At 46.2% G+C, this 20,138-nt stretch overlaps 1 protein-coding gene across 3 annotated transcripts in view; it reads left to right on the top strand.

Moving 5' to 3' along the window:
* The first annotated feature begins 14,435 nt into the window (after positions 1–14,435).
* Positions 14,436–20,138, top strand: part of ARHGEF7 (Rho guanine nucleotide exchange factor 7) — a 160,209-nt gene continuing 154,506 nt past the window's right edge. For all 3 annotated transcript variants that reach the window (XM_069467566.1, XM_069467565.1, XM_069467567.1), the window contains exon 1: positions 14,436–14,659. In XM_069467566.1, coding sequence (XP_069323667.1) covers positions 14,495–14,659 — 165 coding nt within the window. In that variant the 5' untranslated portion in view covers positions 14,436–14,494. The remainder of the gene's footprint in view (positions 14,660–20,138) is intronic.

Genomic DNA, 20,138 nt, shown 5'->3' with positions numbered 1-20,138 from the left:
TGCCCTAAACAGTACCCAGGGCCACTGGGGCTGCCCTTGGGAGATTGAACCAGCAGGGCTGCTGGAGGTGGGCGTCATGGGAACAAGAGGGTAAGGGGCCCCTCGTTCCAAGGCAGAGATGACTTCTTTGAATAATGCTGTGGGCGGGCAGGGAGGTGGAGCCATTTGGCTGAGGCCAGGTGGGTGCGGCGGGTCCTGCTGAGGGGGGAACTTACCGGATGGGGAGCCTGTCCTGCTGGGTGGGGGCAAATCTGGCAAGGACTTGGAGCCCTGGGAGGCTCAGAGACGTCCAGGCAGCACATCTTACAACACACAGGGTGGGGACGTGCTGAGTTGGAGGTGTCACTGCACTGTGGCCTCACCAGTCGCACCCCCCAGGTCCAGATGCAAGGAACCAAGCAGGGTCATTTTCATCATAAACAGTGTCACCTAGCGACGGCACAGCGGGCACTCACCTTTATGAGGCTTTCAGGGCACAGAGCTAGGAAGTCCCAAGGTCGTTTCCAGGGTAAAAGAGAAAACTTTAACACAAAACCTGGAACTTTGTCTCAGGCTAGCCATAAGAAATATTTACCCACAGCTCCATGAACTAATTGAAAAAGTAAAAGAGCCCTACCCATCTCATTAAAACCATTATCTCCAGAATGATTTTTCGTATTTAATACTCAGTCATAAAATTGGTATGTGGCATTGTTTTTATCAATGGTGAGCTGATAAAAGTTATAATGATAATGATCTAGAATAAATGTTTTTGACAGAGCTATCTATATGTATTTTAAAAGATATATTTCTATTGATATATCTATTTTGGCTACAGATAAGTATGCTAGAGTGATTAATAAAAGTCCTTCAAGTATAAATGCATATTGCATTAGGATAAATTCAGTGGAGAAAGTATATTAAAAATACAATTTTAAGGAAAAAAGTCAAATGTAAAAGTTCAGACTTTTAAAGAAAAACTTGTGAGTACATTTTAAAACGTATAATGGTGGGTGTGAAATTTTTATAGTATAAAGATTCCATTGGATATAATTAAAGGAGTGATGTGAGTTTGTCAATATTTATAATACACTGAAAATTACATCTTTTGTAACTATTTTAACATGCTGAAAACTTTTGGATGTCGATTTAAAAATATGCAAGGTTACAGCAATTTTCCATGAGTAAAAATATTAAAGAACCCCGGCTCTAAACTCCAGCACATGATCAGTTTGGTGGTTGTATTTTGGGGTGTCACAGGGCAGACATCAAGCATGTTCATCACTGGCCCATTGTCTGAGATGTGAACAACACACTGTGTTCAAATAACTACCCTGGGTGGCTCTCAGCCTCAGGCTATAAATGCACCAGTGTGGAATCTTCTGTTGCTTTTTTTTTTTTTTTTTTGAGATAGGGTCTTGCTTGCTCTGTCGCGTAGGCTAGAGGGTAGTGGTGTCATCATAGCTCACGGTAGCCTCAAACTCCTGGGCTCAAGAGATCCTCCTGCCCTAGCCTCCTGAGTAGCTGAAACTACAGGCATGAGCCACCATGGCTGGCTAAGTTTTCTATTTTTTGTAGAGACGGGGTCTCGCTCTTGCTCAGGCTGGTCTCGAACTTTTGGGCTCAAACAATCCCCCTGCCTCAACCTCCCAGAGTGCTAGGATTACAGGCGTGAGCCACCACACCCGGTCTCTATTGCTTTTTAGTGGTGAATATAGTGAGGTTTTAATAAGCTAGCTTGACAGAATATTAACAATTAGTAAAATATATAGGCAACTTGAGAATAATTTTAAAGTGCCAGTGTAAATACATTGAAAGTCTTATTCTGTTCGTGAGTCTGGGTTTTGGCAATTGGGTTACTAACAAATTCCTTATGTAAAAACAAGGGTACATGTCTTAACTTTGGTATATCTTTGTTAGTAAAATTGTCCACAAAGCCTGAGCTTTTTCTAAATAACAGAAACATCACTGAACAGATGAGTAGGTCAAGCCAACACCTTGATCCCTTAGTCTGCTTGTCGGATGCTGCAGTCGTTGTAATAGGTGGGGTCCGAGGAGAAGTTGATCCTCTGAGCCCAGCAGGTGTGGAGGCTGCACGTTCTGTGTCTGCACTTCCCCTGAAGCCCTTCCCGCACTCGCCACCTGCACTCCGAAATCACCAGCTTGGAGGTAGGGAAGTGAGAGAGGCTGCCCTCTGAGCTCGTGGCTGCAGATTCAGGGCATCCCAGCATGGGGCTGTGCTGTCCCTGGGTGACCGGCAAGCAGGGAGAGACCCCAGGGTGGGAGGACGCCCCTGCCTGGGAGCGGGCTGCTCCCTTTCATGATCTCATCATTGATCCCTGCCACAAACTCGAGGCTGACCCACAAAGCTAGGAAAGTGTTGAGCTAGTCAGGAGGAAGAACAGGAGGGACAGGACATTTTCCAACCAGGCGGAGCAGAGTGTGGGGAAGCATCTGGCCTAGAGCAACATCCCATGATAAGGTGCTGTGTGGGCTGGACTGTGTCCTCCAAGTTGAAGGAGGTGGAAGCACCAACCCCCAGGGCGACTGTATTGAAAATGGGACTTTTAGGAGGTAATTAAGGTTAAATGTGAGGACACAGGGACAAGGTGGCCATCCGCGCTCCTGAAGGGGCTCTCACCAGAACCTAATCGTGGGGCACCCTGATCTCAGACTTCCAGCCTCCAGAACTGGGGAAATAGACGTGTGTTGTTTAAGGCGGACAGTCTCTAGTATTTTGTTACAGCAGCCGTGGCTAAGACAGGTGGTAGCTCATTTGCAGAAATATTGTTTCACAGCCGGGACCTAAACTGTGCAGGACCAGAAGCTGGCACTTGGCCATATGCAGGGATGGGTGGGTTCAAACAAACCAAACCCGCAACAGACTGACGCCTGAGTCACATCGCTGGTTTATTGACTGAGTTAGAGAACAGGGTGGTCATGGGGTCTTCTTGCCAGCACCGAGGCCCCTCTGCATCAGCAGAGGTGACACAGCCAAAGAGTGGGGTGTGGGTGGTCCCCTGGCTGGGTCACTGGGCTCTGAGGGCCCCAGGTGTCCACAGGGGGCCTCAGCCCCAAGCGGGTGGTGGCCTGTGCACCTGGCCGTGCCCTTCTCAACCAGTCCTGGCATCCAAGACGGTTTCTTGCTCCCTGGGTTCCATTTTCTAGCTTCATGCTGACTTCCCCATATTGCTGGAATGTTCTCTTTACAGAAAAGAGTCTCCAGTTTATTAATAAGCTGGCCTCAGGAGGATGAAAACAGAGAGCGACTTTATTCTTTCTCTCCAAAGTCCCTTTAAACAGGTCTGTCCACGCCGTCTCTGCGGGCGTCCGGAAACGCTGGGGAGATGTAGGGCAGCAGCCAAGGCCTCGCTGGGCGTTGCCAGGTGGCAACAGAGCATCACGATGTCGGTATAAAAAAAGTCCCGGTCATCCTAATATTAAATCTTCAACATCTCATTCAGTTTTAAACTCTCCTCCCCTGCCTGTCGGAGCCTGGACTTAGAACACAGGTGAGGAGGGGGTGCAGAGTGGGGGAAGGAGAGCGGTGATGACAGGGAAGTCCTCCCTTTTGGGTAGAACTGGCGTCTTTGGGCACGTGGAGTGCTTTTGTGGGTTCTTTGGAATGTTCCTGCACCTGTACAGCATTCAGAGATAAATGCCCCTCATTCTCTGCACCTTAATGCAGCCTCTCATTGCACTAATTGTCATTCCTCTGCTTTTTCTGCTGTGTAGCTGTAGTTATACGATAAATAATTGGGCTTTATTTTATATGCACTTATTTCACACTCTTCATATTTACTCTCTCACTGATTTCACCATGATCCAAAAAGTTCCTACTCTAATTTTACCAAGCACTTTCCCAATGTTTCCCACATTGAGAAATAATGCTCTATGAAAACACGTATGCATATTGCTTTTTCTTCATTTGATGCACTTCCTTATCCTAATACTTTACTTTTAAATCATCTTTGTCCTTACAGTGAAAATATTTGCTACTCCAGATTCACATTTTCTTAAAACTGTCTCTGCTCACATCTCTCCATAAACCTATCCTCTTTATCTTTCTGTCCTTTCCACCTTTCTTTCTTAATTCTTTTGATTAACAACTTTTCTATTGGGCTGGTTATTCCACTCCTTATTTTATTAACTCTTTTTTGAATCCAATGTTTCACTTTCTCACCTCATCTCTACCCAGTGTCCTGAGCTAAGGGCCCTCCCTCCCTCAGAAACTGTTCCGTGGGGAGTGTGGCTTTTTCATCCCAGGCTAATTTGCTCACACTGTCCAAGCAGAATCTTAATAAAATTTAGCACTTGGACAAGCACACAAAGTCCTTGTTTTTTAAGGGACTTCGGTATTTTCAATAAGTTGTGGCTACTAAAATTGGGTTCCATTAATCAAACCCATAATTCATTTATGTGCTTTTTTCCCCCCGGGATATGTAAAACAAACAAAACCCAGACATCAGGCAATTAGAAACGTTTTCCCTTTGAAAGTAAAATTTACATCCAAATGGCCGAAGACATTTATAAAGCAAAAAATACTCATGTAAACTTTGCTGCCCTAGTACAAAATATGAGAGTCAACTACGGAACTAGGGAGGTCATCACATTATTTATTTGTTGGTATTTGCTTCTATTCTATTTCAGAAAGTACTTCTCCAGTAGAATTTTTTGAAGTTGTGCATGGAATACAGTTAACAGAAATAATGGGCATTTTTAAAGGAAAATCAAAGCACTACCCATTTTATTTTTTTATTTTTTGTTTTTTAGAGATGTGGTCTCACTACGTTGCTCAGGCTGGACTTGAACTCCTGGACTCAAGCAATCCTCCAACCTCAGCCTCCTGAGTAACGGGGGCTACACACATGCCACTGTGCCCAACCACCACCCATGTTTAAGGCCATGTTTATTTCAAGCTTTACAGCAGAGGGACAGTCCTCTCTGAATCCACGATTGCTGTCTCTGCTGTGTCACACCCAAGCATGGGTACTGAGGACAGCACTCAAGGGCAACCCCTAGGTAAAGTCACACGAAGAAGAAAACAGATTTTATTGGTAAAACATTTGCTTTCCAACAAGCCTTGTCTATTATGCCATCGTTATAATTTACTCAAACAAGAGCTTACTGGAATAGTCTAAGCGCCTGTTGCTTTTTCCTAAGTAGGTTTCCTGGGCCACAGGATACCTTCAGTGCGAGTGTCCTCTGCTCACGTTTGCTCTGAGCCAGCTCCGCCTTAACCTAAGGCCCACGGACCCTGCCCCAGGAATCCAAGTGCTCTCTGAAATCTGCTGTCTTTGAGCAGAGTTTACTTATCTTCCACTAGATTCTCAATAAGCTTCTTAACCCGAGACCATTAAGAAAGTGTGTGAAAAGCCTGTTTCAGAACCTCCTGTCCATGCTCCTGCTGGGAATGAAAATGCTGTGAGGGTCTTTCCCACTCAGCCCAGGGGGTCCTGCACCTGCCAGGTGTTGTCACTTGTGTTCCACAGAAAGTATGTTTTCCACAAGAAATGGAAGAGTTTTACTCAATGCAGGTGTGATTGAGGGGTGAGGAATTAGGAAAGGGAAGGAGAATACAGGACAATAACTTGAAGAGAAGATGGTAGGGTTGTAGAGAGGTTTTTATAAGCAGAGAATGTGTGGGGGGAGGGGGAGTGGGTGAGGGGGAAGAGGAGAGGGTGGGGAAAAACGGGAATACTTGCTAGTCAAAAAGGTGAATGTGCCCATCCAGAAGGCAGAGAGAAGACAGAAAGAGATGGGAAGATCAGAACACCATCCAGAGGACGGGAGCAAGACCTCTGGTGTGAGGAACAGACTCCTGAGTGTGCACTCCAGGTATGAATGTTCTGGGAAGCAGGACACGAGGAGTTGGCGGTCAGGGTCCACAGGGGCAGAAATGCCAGGGCAGTTGCCCTGTGGAATGGGAAGGGGCTGCCACTTGCCCGAGAGTCTCCTGAGGCTTCCTTCCCTCTACTTTGGCCATAAAATAATGAAACAATTGTTTTAACTGCCATTGTTTAATGGTTTTTAACAATCATTTTAGGGAGTTTTAAGTGCAACACAAAAAATGACTTTCTGAAGCTAAAAAAAAATTCAATGGTGAATTAAAGAACATCCAAATGATTGGACTAGAATGTAAAATAGAAGACAAATCTCAAAGAACAGAGTGGAAATATAAACACCTAGTGGAGATCATGAGGGAAAAAATGAGAGATATTGAAGACACATAGAGAAGAATTAACAGGAAGATAATAAATAAATCTAACTTAAAATAAAAGGATGGAAAAGGTCGAAAAGGACGACATGGGCAAAGAGTTAATCAGGTACGTGCAGGCAAGAAGAAAACGGGGTGGAGAAGTATCAGACCAGCTGAGCTCAAGGCGAGAAGAATCAGAGTGGAAATGTGTACCATGAATTGATCTCAGGCACAACCTATGAAAAAGACATAAAAGTTTTCCATCAACCTGTGCATCAGACATCATATAGCTTTTTTTTTATGATGTGGATTTTAGGGAAAATGTGATTTAAAAATTTATGTCCTTGAAAATGGACATTATCTAGTAGAGAAGAAAGGTGGGGACAAGAAAGGACTTAAAAACTATGTGGGGCCGAGAGCGAGTCTGAAGCAGCAGCTCGAGGGCATATTTTGTGGCCGTGGGCCGGTTCTGTGGCCTAATGGTGGTGGCAGTTACTTGAGTCTGTGTGTGCTTATAGAACTGTACACACACACACACACACACACACAGTGCACGTAAAAACTGGTGGAGTCCAAATAAAGTCTGTAGTTTAGTTAACAGTATCAAACAGGCTGGGTCAGGTAGCTCACACCTATAATCCTAGCACTCTGGGAGGCAGAGGTGAGAGGCTCCTTTGAGGCCAGGAGTTTGAGAGCAGCCCGAGCGAGAGCAAGACCTCCGTCTCTACAAAAAATAGGTAAAAAATTAGCCAGGTGTGGTGGCATGTGCCTATAGTCCCAGCTACAAGGGAGGCTGAGGCAGGAGGATCTCTGGAGCCCAGGCATTTGAGGCTGCAGTGAGCTACAATGCCACTACTGCACTCTACCCAGGGAAAGAGAACTAGATGCTGTCTAAAAAAAAAAAAAAAATAGTATCAAACCTACATCAATTTCCTTGTTTTGGAAATGTACCCAAGTTATGTGAGACATGGTCATTGACAGAGCTGCATGAAGAGTACATGGGAACTCTCTGTGCATTTTGAAGCCTATTGTGGATGTAAAACTATTTCAAAATCAAAAGATTTCTTTTTTTAAAAAAAGCACAAAGCTTTCCACAATATAATTATATATTCTCTTGAACAGAGTATATGCATTCTTTCATGGAACATTTGAAATCCTAGAAAGTTTTGGAAAGTAGGAATTTATAGGCTCAATTGCCTATCAACGTCCAGGAAACACCCAATTTCTTGATAATTAAGAAAACATGTTCCTCCATAAAGATTTCCCTCATATACTGTTGGTGGGAATGTAAATTAGTACAGCCACTATGGAGAACTGTATGGAGGCTCCTAAAACACCAAATATAGAACTGCCATATGACCTAGCAACCCCATTACTGGTATATGTTTAAAAGAAAGGAAATCGATATATCAAAGAGGTATCTGCAGTCTTACGCTCTGCAGTTCACAAGCCAAAATATGGAATCAACCTAAGTGCCCATCAGTGGACAAATGGATAAAGAAAATGTGGTTTATATATACAATGGACTACTATTCAGTCATTAAAAAAAGAATGAAATTCTGTCATTTGAAGCAACATGGATGGAACTGGAGGACACAACGTTAAGTGAAATAAGTCAAGCACAGAAAGACAAATATCACATTTTCTCACTCATATGTGGGAGCGAAAAAGGTTGATCTCATGGAGGTAGAAAGTAAAATGATAGATACCAGAGGCTGGGGAGGGTGTGTAGGTAGAGGGAGAATGAAGAAAGATTAGTTCATGAGTATAAATATACAGTTTGCCAGAAGAAATAAGACATAGGGGTTTGTTTTGTTTTGTTTTGTTTTTTGAGACAGGGTCTTGCTCTGTCACCCAGGCTGGAGTGCAGTGGCCCAATCATAGCTCACTGTAGTCTCAAACTCCTTGGCTTAAGTAATTCTGCTGCCTCAGCCTCTTGAGTAGCTGGGACTACAGGCACGTGCCCCCACGACTGGCTAATTTTTAAAATTTTTTGTAGAGATGGACTCTCACTATGTTGCTCAGGCTGGTCTTGAACTACTGGCCTCAAACAATCTTCCCACCTTGGCCTCCCAAAGTGTTAGGATTACAGGGATGAGCCACTGCACCCAGCTAAGACCTAGTGTTTGATAGATCAATAGAGTGATTACAGTTTACAATAATCTATCATATATTTCAAAATAGCTAGAAGAGAATAATTCAAATGTTTCTAGCATAAATAAAAGATAAATATTTAAGGTGATAGATTTTCAAAGTACAATGATGTGATCTTTACAAATTATATGAATGTACTAAATTACCACTTGTACCTAAAAAATATATGCATCTATTCTGTATCAATAAAAAATAAAATTAAAAAAAGATTTGGTCAAAGAGGAAATCAAAAGGGAAATTACAAATCTCCTTGGGAGTAATGAAAAAGAAAGTGCTTTCTAATAAAAGTCATGGAAGATGGGCATGGTTACGCATGCCTGTAGTCCCAGCTACTCTGGAGGCCAAGGCAGGAGGATCACTTGAGCCCAGGACCTCAAGACTAGCTTAGGAAACAGCAAGGCCCCATCAAAAAATAAAAATAAAAATAAAAATAAAATAAATAAAAATTTCATGGGACACAGTGAAAGATATATTCAAAAGAAAAAAGTAATTGAGCATTCATCATGGGAAATGAGTAAAGGCACTGAGAAGAACTACAGTGGATCTGAGATTTCCTCCTGCTCGCCAGCTAATACTGTCAGCCACAGGTCTGTGGATGCTGGTAGAAGACACAAGACTCCTGGGTCAGAGACAAAAGACTTTGTCACTCACAGCTGAGCAAGCAGCATGGTTTGCAGGTTCACCTCAGTGCTCCCCTTGCTCCCGAGTCCCACAGAGGCCATGCACGGTGGGTTTATGTCACAGCTGAGGGACCACAAGCTTAGGAAACCCCAATCTTTACAGGCGCTGTGAGCAAACCTGCCCAAACTCTGTCCTAGATGGAGACATTACTCTTAATCTGCTGGTCAGCAAGCAAATCCGCCTCTGCCTGGGAGGGGGACAATACCTCCATCTTCCAAGGCTGTTTGTTATGAAACACTCTTGAAAAGGTGGTCTGGAACAATAGCTGTCATTACCTCTGCTCAGATATTCAGAAATGTGAGAGATTCATGGAGAAAGGTCTCCCACCCAGTACAAAAAGATAAACTAGGAAGAGGGAAATAACTAACTGAAATGCACCAAATGTATTTTTCTAAGTCCATGAATTCATAATGGTATTTAAAACAAATCACTGCTCTCCTCTGAAGAATGCTAGAGCACTGACTCATGATGCTAAAAACTGGTAAACAATGGAAAATGAGTGAGCATTTATCTTGTCTTTCCTGTAGGAACTATATTTCAGAATACACATACAGTTGATACAGAACAGTACCTCCTGCAGAACTGAGGTGATAAATAACTGAGGAACTATCAAGATATGGCAATTCCAAGTGAAATACTGAATCTAGTAGGAATTATTAGTAACTGCTGAAACAAATAGATGACGATGGCTGGAATCATAATGGATTGGTCTGGATGATAACACCAGAACCCATCAAAGGATTTCAGCATTACAAACACGTCCCAAGACATCACACGCCTCCCATGTGATGTCACAGGAAGTTCCACCTCCCCTTTCTCTGGTGGAAATTTCTGAGGCAGAGTCCTGATGATTTCTCAAAGAGTCCTACTGTGAGCTGAACTGTGCCCCCCCAAAGACATGTTCAAGTTCTAATTCCCAGAACCTGTAAACATAACCTTATAGAAATAGGGTCTCCGCAGATGTGATCAAGTCAAGATGAGGTCGTCCTAGGTTAGAGTGGGCCCTAATCCAATGACTGATGTCCCTGTAAGAGACAGAAATTCAGACAGAGACACAGAAAGGGAGAGAGTGCCATGAGGAGACAGTCCAGGACTGGAGTGATTCATCTACAACTCAAGGAAGGAGCCCTGAGGACTACCGGCCCCAGCACAAGCTGGGACACTAGCCTGGAGCAGATTCTCCCCCACAGCCTCCTGAAGGAGCCAACCCTGCCTGCACTGTGATTTCAGACCTCTCACCTTCAGAACTGAGAGAGAATACACTTCTGTTGTTTTGAGCCACCCAGTTTGTGAGCCTTTGTAATGGCAGCCCTGGGAGATGAAGCAGGCTCCAGTGGGACTGCGCCCCAGGTGGCTTTAGTAACCCACGCCTTGACGCAGCCTCGCTTTAGCTTTCTCCTTCCCCATCTCCTCTTCCCACTTCCTCCTCGTGCTCCTGGTGATCACCTCCCAAATAGGCAGCCTGTACAGAGGCCATCAGGGTGCCCAAACCAGGGCAGGTGGTGTCAGGGGGGACCTTGGGAAACAGACACTCAGGAAGGGAGTCTCAATGCACATTGTTCACTAGCTAGATGGCACAGCCACAGGACGCTGCATCACTCAGTGTTCTCCAGAGAAACAGAACCCACAGGATCTATCTATCCCTCTCTGTCTCTCTCTATCTCTATCTATCTATCCATCTATGTATATATCCATCCATCCATACATCCATCTATCTATGCATCCATCCATCTACCCATTTATGCATCTATCTATCCATCTATCTATGCATCCATCCATCTATCCATCTATGAATCCATCTATCTATCCATCTATCTATCTATCTATCCATCCATCCATCTATGCAACCATCTATCTATCCATCTATCCATCCATCCGTCCATCTATCCATCTATCTATGCATGTATCCATCTATTTATCCATCTATCTATGCATCTATCTATCTATCAAGCCATCTGCCTATCAAGTTGTTATGAAGAATTGGCTCATGTGACTATCGAGGCTGCCAAGTCTACTCCGCAGGGTGGCCCAGCAAGCTGGAGACCTAGGGAGAACTGATATTCCAGTTCAAAGGTCATCAGCTAGAAAATTCTCCTTTACTTGGAGGAAGATCTGTATTTTTGTTCTATTCAGGCCTTTAACTGATTGGATGAGGCCTGCCCACCTTGGAGAGGGACATCTGCTGTACTCACTTTACTGATTCAAATGCTAACATCATCCAAAGACACACTCACAGACATACCCAGACAAATATTCAACCAAATATCTGGGCAACCCATGTTCCAGTCAAGTTGACACATAAAATTCATCATCACAGATGCCATTGTTGGTGCTACATGAGGTGGTACAACTCCTATTCTATACCATCATGACGATGGCGCCTCTCACCTGTGCTGAGCTGGAATAAGGAGCAGGTGCCATGGAGGCACTGGCTATGAAATAACTCAGTGCCTGAAGGGCCAGGGCTTTGTAGAATTAGAGCTCACGCCCTGGGGATGGGAGTCAGTGGGTAAAGTCTTACCCTTCCTGACCTTTAGCCAAAAGACTCTGAGACTCGTTGCACTGTGTGTGTGAGAGGTCCTCAGGGATCGGAGCCCAGATGCTCGCTGCATCCCCCAACCTCTTGTCCATGCTCTTCTCTCCTTCACTGTCCCTCCTGGGACCACGCCTGTAAGCCACTGGCACCCAAGCTATGGGCTCCGGATCTGCTTCTGGGGAAAACCCAAACTAGGATAAGTATCTTATTGACTTTATGTTTCATGTTATACACCACATTGGTAAAATGTTTTCTAATCTTGCTTAATTTTTCAGCCATGTATGTTTATAAACTAGTTTTCCTATCTTTAATCTTTAATTTTTAGCATTTGACCATATTTCTCCCAAATAAGTAGGACATTGTCTCATAAAATAACATACAGTAGATACATGAGATACATGAGCTGCAAAGAACTGCTCTTTACTGCATTCTTCAATCAAGATTGAAGATTTTTTTTTTTAGATTTTGGTATTTTTGTAGTGACCCAACACAAGCTGAGTCAGCACAGTTCAGCTGAGCTTTGGTAGTTAACTGGTGTGCAGCTGAGTTTGTGGGTGTTCAGCCAACGACGACCTGGAATGCAGCTACCAGGCATTCACAAGCAGCCAAGCTGTGTGTGAAGCTGACATCCTGTCATGGGAAATGAGGGGACTGAGGGACACAGGCTTGCACTGAAAGCCACTCTATCCTCTTTTGAGGTGAACTAAAGGGGCGACCGCAGGCAGGGCCAAAATTCTCCTAGACAACATCTTAATTGGCTCTAACCCAATAGAGCAGTGAGTGGTGGCTCCAGACTGTACTCCACAGCACGTGTCCTCTGTATTGGGAACTTGGAAACATGTTTAGGAAAGTCTAACCAAATGCTGCCTTGGATACTAAAACAGCTCAATTAAGCACCTAAAAATATCTATCTTTGAGCAATGTTACTTTCTAGAATCCCTTCCAAATAAACTTTCTTGAAATTAATGTATATCCAAGGTAGAAGAGAATGCTATAAAGCATTTCAAAGTCTGGGCTTCTCTCAAAAAAGACGAGCTATAAGAGTTGGCCTGTGCACCTCCACCCTGACAGTAGTTGGCCCCAGGTTCATGGGTCTCCCAAGGCCACTTCCTGGAGCTGGCTTCTTCAGAACACTGCACCGAGTCAATGTGAATTTTGTTCACCAGCTTGTAAGCTCCAGACCTAATAGTAGAATTTGAAATTGTAAGGGCTGTATTCTAAATTATTTCTCCAATTCAGTAGTAAGGGGAGTAACTAGTAATCCCAGAGGGGGATGACACCCTTCCTTGGAAAAGACTCTGGATACAAATCTTGACATAGCTGTTAACTGCTCTGCTGTTTCCTGGAAGGCTTACAGGGGAGCAGGAGAAAGCGGGCAAAGCGTGTCGTCCTGGAATAGCATAGCTGGGCTTTGAGCTGGACATCTCACCACTACAATGATGTGACGGGATGCAGGTAGAGAAAGCACTTCGCAGAGTGTCTAGCAGATAGTAGCTATTATCACTGAGTATACTGCTCTCATAATCGAGAATTCATACTGCTATTGAATTATTTTGTGTTTGCGTTTGGAAACAAAATTTTAACCACTTAACTCAAAGCTGGAAACAAATGCAATTAATGATTGATTGCAAGAGAAGTACTCTGGAAGAAGGCTGAGGAAGAGGACTTAAGCCTTTCATTATTTTTGATAGCTTTATATGGTTGCCAGCCTTCGTCATTAAATGGATTAATATACGTGACCGGCACATAGTAAGTTCCCAATAGGTGGTTGCTAATGATGCTATTTTAAACTGCCAGGGGAAGTCAGAGCTGGCCAACCGGGAGAGCACTCAGGACTGTGGATGGAGTAAATAGAAATCCGTGTCCTTCTTTAAGGAAGAGGCTCCATTCCTTCCTTGGCATGCAAATGGGTAAATGTCATCAGCGGCTGGAAGAAGCTTGCGCAGCAGGCGGCAGTTGATGTCTGAGTTCTTTGGCTGGGCCTGTGCGGAGCGCGTTCTCCGCCCGGTCTCCAGCGGCGCAGCCGAGCGCCCTGTCCTAGTTGGGCGGTTCTCATGTTCCTTCCTGATCCTGGGCGCAGACCCCCTTTCCTGACCTTCCTCCCACAGGGTTTGCAACGTCACCATCTATGTGCAGCGGAGTCGCGCAGGGCTCCGGGCCGGCGCCCGACGGGCCGAGCCGTCCCTGGCCGCCCGGGGAGGTCACCGGCGCGCCACCCGCCTCCCGGCTGGGGCGCACGCACGCCCGCCGCGCCGCCCGGGCGCCCGTCCCCCAGGGCTCCGGCAGCCTCGGGAAAATCAATTCCTACCCGAATTGGACCCATCTGGTTACAGATTTAATTATCATCTGTGTTCCGTAATTACTGGCTTGCAAGGTAGCGAAGAGAAACAAACGTCTCGTTTTCAGCATCCTCCCACCCCCTGAAATAAAACTGACAAAAATAAAAAGAGCATTCTGGGAAGCGCTTAATAATTCAAACATTCACGAACTGAAAATACAAACAAAGGGTTCGGAGCCCCCAGGCGGGGCGCGGGGCGCGGGCTGCAGGTGAGCGCAGGTGCGCGCGGCCCTGCTCGGCCCCGCACGGCTCGGCCCGGCCCGGCCTGGCGCGGAGGCGGCGCGGGGCGCGGGGCGCGGGCCGGCGGGCGGCCGCGTCTTTCTTCTCCTGGCGGTGATGTCATTGGGCGAAGGCGGCCGAGGCCGGGGGGCGGCGGCGGGGGCGGCGCCGGCGCCCGCAGGTTCCTGAGGCTCTAATGAAAAGGCGCTTGACAGCGGGCCAGGACGCACGCGAGGCAGCGCGAGCCGGGCCGGACCTGCTGGGCCGCGGAGCCAATCGCCGGCGCGGCCCCTCCATGGGCGAGGGGGCGGCGGGGGCGGCGGGGGCCGCGGGGGCCGGCGCTCCGAGGTGAACGGCGCGGCGCCCGCCCTGCCGCCCAGCCGCAGCGATGAATTCCGCCGAGCAGACCGTTACGTGGCTCATCACCCTGGGGGTGCTCGAGTCGCCCAAGAAAACCATCTCGGACCCGGAGGGCTTTCTGCAGGCGTCGCTGAAGGATGGGGTGGTGCTCTGCAGGCTGCTGGAGCGCCTGCTGCCCGGGACCATCGAGAAAGTAAGTGCGGCCGCGGCCCCCGCCCGCGCCCCCGCCCCGGCCCGCTGCGGCCCGCCGCGCGCAGAGCACCTGGTGCGGCGCCGGGTTCCGGGCGGCCGCGCGCCCTCCTTTGTGCGCGGACCCGGCGGCGCGGGGCCGGTGGCGGGAGCTCGGGGGGCGCCATTGTGTGCGGGGCGGGAGAGGGGGCGAGGGACCGTCCCGGGAGGGGGGAGGGGGCCGCCCGGGAGGGGGAGGGGAGCCGTCCCGGGAGGGGCGGCCGGGCGCGTCCCCGCGGGTCGCAGGAAGGAGAGTTCTCCGCGCAGAGGAGACAGGGTTTCTGCTCCGCCCTGAGGTTAAGTTGCTCCTCCGCGTTGGGAGGTTGGCCGGCTCCCTCGCCGTGACCTGATCGGAAAACCTGCTTGCAACACCATGCAGTTCACTCCGCTGGCTTTGTTTGAACAATTTTTGTCAGTGGCATGCGTGAGAGTTTCACCCTTCCTCTGTGCAGTCGACCAATTGTGCATTTTTAAAGATGCATCGTCAGTAGCCGAGGCTGGGCTGTGAAATGATTGACCACTTTCCCCACGAAGGAATTCCTCGTGGACCCAAGCCAGGAGGGTGGCACACACAGGGTTCAAGAGCCCTGCCATTCTTCCACGCTCGTTTACAATTAATTCCAGATTGCATTTACAGGTTCATACCTGATTCGGGGCAAAATCCTCAGTCCAGCAGACACTGCCGCTCTCCCTCCTGACTGGCGGTTCCCCAGGGCTGGGGAGTGAACCTTGACCCGAATCTCTGGGAGTGATTAAAGTTTGTTTTCATCTCCTGCGAGCTGAGCCAGGGCCAGGGGACAGGAAAGCCTTTAAATAGATGGCTCCCTATATGTCAAAAACACTAAAATCTTATCCCAACATTTTTTTTTTTTTGCCAGTATATAATGTTAAGATCAACAGTTCGTTAAAAGGTGTTAAACATAGAAATTGAAGTGCACCATCGTAAGGAAGAACTGCTTCATTTTTAAAATGGGGTATGTTGTCCCCAATGCAGGAAGACAACTTGTTAATGAAATACTACTTAAGTGACATGAAAAAGTAAAATGTTTACTCTTATTAATAAGTTTGTCCATGTTCTGGTGCTACGTTTAAAATTAGGTCAGAAAACATTTTATTTAGTCTGAATTTTGCTTGCATGCCAGTTTTAGGCATTTTTCTTACTTGGAACATATTTATGAAAACAGAATCCGCATTTTAGAATGAATAGCTGCCTTCCTGTCGTGAAATAAAAATGTTGCTGATAGATGAACCTGATGTCATAATAAAATTATGATTTAAGACAGGACTAAGGAGCAGGATCTAACTTTCAAGGCACTCAGAATACTTCGTTGTCATCTGGATGTCGGTACCTCTGGTAATAAAAGACAGATGTTGAAAAGTGTTGAAATGCATGCTAAGTTTACCAAAATAGGCTTAAATAAAATACTTTTCCATTTCTAAGAGCAAAGTTTCAAGAAACTTCATATGCTGTGTTGATAAAAAACAAGTCACCGTCAAAGCATATGTTATTTGGCATATTAACTGCATTAATACTGATTGGCAGACTTCAATAGTGATTTTCTTTTAAATTGTAGCAAGATTTTCTTAGAAAACTGTAGCATTCCTTTCATCTCTAAAACAATAAAGAGAGGAATGAATAAAATGTTTAGCTTGCAGAAGCCAAGTTGAAACCACCCAATATATTCTGAAACTTGAGTCACTTGGGGATCTCTTAGTTTGAAGCTGGTCTGTTATTTCCCTGGAGCCCCAATAGGTTTATTTTGACCGTATTACAATGAAAGCTTATGGTCACAGCAGCAAATTATAGACAGTTGCTGATTCTCTGTGGTTCAAAGATAGGTTTTTGGAGTAAAATATTAGCCATTCTCTGCCTCTAAAATCCCCGGGTTTTAGAAGTTTCAGGAGTTTCTTCCATTTCCTAGGAATAGTTATTTATTTGAGCTTTTCAATGTTTGCGTGTATACCAAATAATATATGGCACAAAGCACACATGTTAAATAACTTTTACTTAAATGTGGGAATGTGAGTCTGAGGATGTATTTCCTTAAAAAGGAATATTTCAAACTTAACTGAATATTTGTGTGGAATTGAAAAGGCCTTAACTTGACCCGTCTGCCAAGTGAGTGCACTGACAACCAGCGAACAGTGTAAGCTGCCTGCAAAGTAACGTTGCAGATTCACAACTTGAAGTTACCCATGGTATTAGGGATAAGCACAAAATTGAGAAAAGTTGCCGGAGTGGCTCTGGTTGCCCACATGTCTTTTATTAAGGAACCATGTGCTAATGTGTTTCTTCCATTATGTTCATTTGTTCTGTTTTAGAGCCGGGAATTGGCGCAGGGAGCAGGGGGACGTTCACTGAGTGTCAGATTCTTCTGCTCATTTAAAGAAAACATTCCGTCCAGTTCTCGTTTATGAAGTTCTACCGCTTTTCTTCTAAGGTGGAAGGTTAGACGGTGAGAAGAAGGAATTATGGACTTTACATGAGCAGTTCAGAAAAAAGACCCTTTTCCTTCTTCCCACCAAAGTCCTCTGCTGTATGGGAGAGGAAAATGGGATTTAAAGTTTCCCCATTCTTTGTGTCTGAAGATCTTGCACTTCGATTTTCCCCCACAAGGGCCAGAATGTTTGGCTGGTCTCCCCACACTCTTGGTTTCCCTCACTCCTCTCGTGATCAGAAACACTCTTCTCATAAACGCACACTTTAAACATCCCTGGGTTATTTAGTCAAAGGAGATGAACTCAAGATAGACAAATCTGAAAGGATAGAAAATTACTATATGATTAATATAGTACATTTTAAAATCATGGAAATCATGAAATGTTCTTTTAATTTCACTTGTGAATGCAGCAGATGAAGTCGCTTAATTCACCGTGAAAAACTCAAGGCACTTGGTTCTCTCTGTGTCCCAGGAGACAGAACACGGAGCACCTCCCTGTATAATCCATGTGACCTGCTCCTTAGGAGACCCTGGCTCGATATTTGTGGAATGTAACTGAAAGTCAGATGCTACCCTCTGGTCTTGCTAGAGGGTGTATGGGTACATTTGTCTCTCAGTTTTGGAGGCCGGAAGTCTGAGATCAAGGTGTAGGCAGGGCCACGCACTCTCCAAAGTGCTAGGGAAGGGTCTGTCCCAGGCCTCTCTGAGGCTTGCAGCAGCCCAATTCTAATCTTCATGTGACGTCCCCCTGTGGTCTCTTCTCTGTGTCCAAATTCCCCCTTTACACCAGCCATATTGGGCCTGCCCTACTCAAATGTGACTCATCTTAATCAATTACATCTGCAATGGCTTTATTTCCAAATACGGTCACATTCTGAGGTCCTGGGGTTAGGACTTCAATATATGAATGTTGGGGGAGGACAATTCAGTCATAATTAGGATGCGTAATAAATTTGAACCAAATCAGCTTGTTCAGTACTTACCTGCCTGCATGCTGCCAGGTACTGGGGGAGATTTAAGAAACTAAATAACAGGTTCTTAGGGGTTTCAGTATAGGAGAAAACATTACTTTAAAAACAAGAACAAGGCTGGGAGAGGTGGCTCACGCCTGTAACCCTAGCACTCTGGAAGGCTGAGGTAGGAGGATCACTTGAGCTCAGGAGTTCAAGACCAGCCTGAGCAAAAGTGAGACCCCCGTCTCTACTAAAAATAGAAAGAAATTAACTGGACAACTAAAATAAATACAAAAAAAAATTAGCCGGGCATGGTGGCGCATGCCTGTAGTCCCAGCTACTTGAGAGGCTGTGGCAGGAGGATCCCTTGAGCCCAGGAGTTGGAGGCTGCTGTGAGATAAGCTGATGCCACTGCACTCTAGCCTGGGCAACAGAATGAGACTCTGTTTAAAAAATAAATAAAAATAAAAGCAAGAACAGTATTAGGCAGAAGGAAATCAAGTCATGTTAGGTATGGCTGAAAAGAATCAAGAAGCTAAAGGAGACCATCGATGTCCCTGATGTGTGGATTAGAATACGGTTTGCGTTTCCCCAGACTAACCTGGCAGCCCGAGGTGATGTTCCACAGCCTGCAGGTATCAGCGACTCTGATAGAGCTTTCTCTCAATTGGCACAAGACTCACTTTCTGCTCAGTCTCAGGATTCTGGAGCTGGCTAGGGGTTGAGTGGGAAGGAGAATGAGGTCCCCACAGCACTTGGGCAGAAGTTATATGTGCCCACTGCTAGAAACCTGCCTTTCCGTAGGCCCTTCGGCCCTAAGAAGGGTGTGGTCAGTGATGACCGGTGGTGATGGGAGCGGTTCTCTCTCAGGCCTGTGCGGCAGGTACTTGCTCTCAGGCCTTGCTCACTGGTTGACACGTCACTCATAGAGAAAAGTTACAAAGTGGCATCTCTAGACTGTGCTTTTAAGGAGACCTCTTTGGTTATATCAAGTTGCTTCTAACTAAACTACTCTGATTAAGGCTTCAGAGTAGTGAATTTTGCATTTACTTTTGAAGCGTGTGACTTTGTAGTCCTGTCTCAGCCTGGAACCAGTGAGAATCTTGGGTTTCAGGCCTGGAGAAAAGGTAGCTTGAACTGCATTTGCTGGCTCATTAAAAATAAAGCAAACAAACTTCAATTCAATTCAAATCAGGAACACCTGAGCGCTAGACTAGGAACGAGTGTTTATGTTGGCATCATACATGCACATGAGTGCATGCATGCGCACGCGCACACACAGGAGTGTACATACATCAACACATGGATACACATACACACGTGCACATGCATACACACAAACATGCGTGCACACAAATATGCATGCATACACACATATAAACACACATGTGCACACCCCCCCACTTGAGTCTGGGGGTAAGGATCGCCACTGGATGGCATTTCCTCAGGGGCAGCTGCTCTGTGAGCTGTGCTGCCCCAGGGAGAGGCCCTGCTTCTAATAATAGAAATAACGCCGGAATCCGCCTGCTCTCTCCCTTTCTTTAGGCACTGTCCGCCTTTATATACATCTCTTTTAAAGAAAAATAAAACGTCTGTCCAGAGGTGCAGGCACTGTGCTGCCTCCCAGGTTGCCCATTCGGTGGGTGGGGACCCTGGGGCCTGGCAGTATGCCTGGCCCCAATCACCAGCTGGCACGTGGCAGTGGTAGATTCTAATCCAGGCCTGTGACCTTCCCTGAGACAACAACACTGCTTCTGCCACCTGTGCCGAGTCTAGGGGAAGATTGGTAGCTGCTGCCTTCAGGAACTTACAAACCAGATCAGGAAACCAGGCAGGCAGACAAGGTGACTGCACCACGTGGCACAGGTGACAGTTCCATGCAGGTCGCAGGAAGGAGGGGGATGGAGGCGGAGTCATCCAGAGGTGTTCCGGCTGCCCAGGACGTCTGGAAGAAGCTCTGTCCTGGGGGTGGACATGGATCCAAAGGCTCCTGGGGGGAGCCCACCTTGCCCTGAGGAGCACTGTCCTCGCAGGAGGGGCCTCCTCTGAA

Source organism: Eulemur rufifrons, chromosome 4 (genome assembly GCF_041146395.1).
Source record: "Eulemur rufifrons isolate Redbay chromosome 4, OSU_ERuf_1, whole genome shotgun sequence".
Classification (NCBI taxonomy): domain Eukaryota; kingdom Metazoa; phylum Chordata; class Mammalia; order Primates; family Lemuridae; genus Eulemur; species Eulemur rufifrons.
The sequence above is the reverse complement of the archived record's forward strand: the minus strand, read 5'-3'. Positions and strand labels throughout refer to the sequence as shown.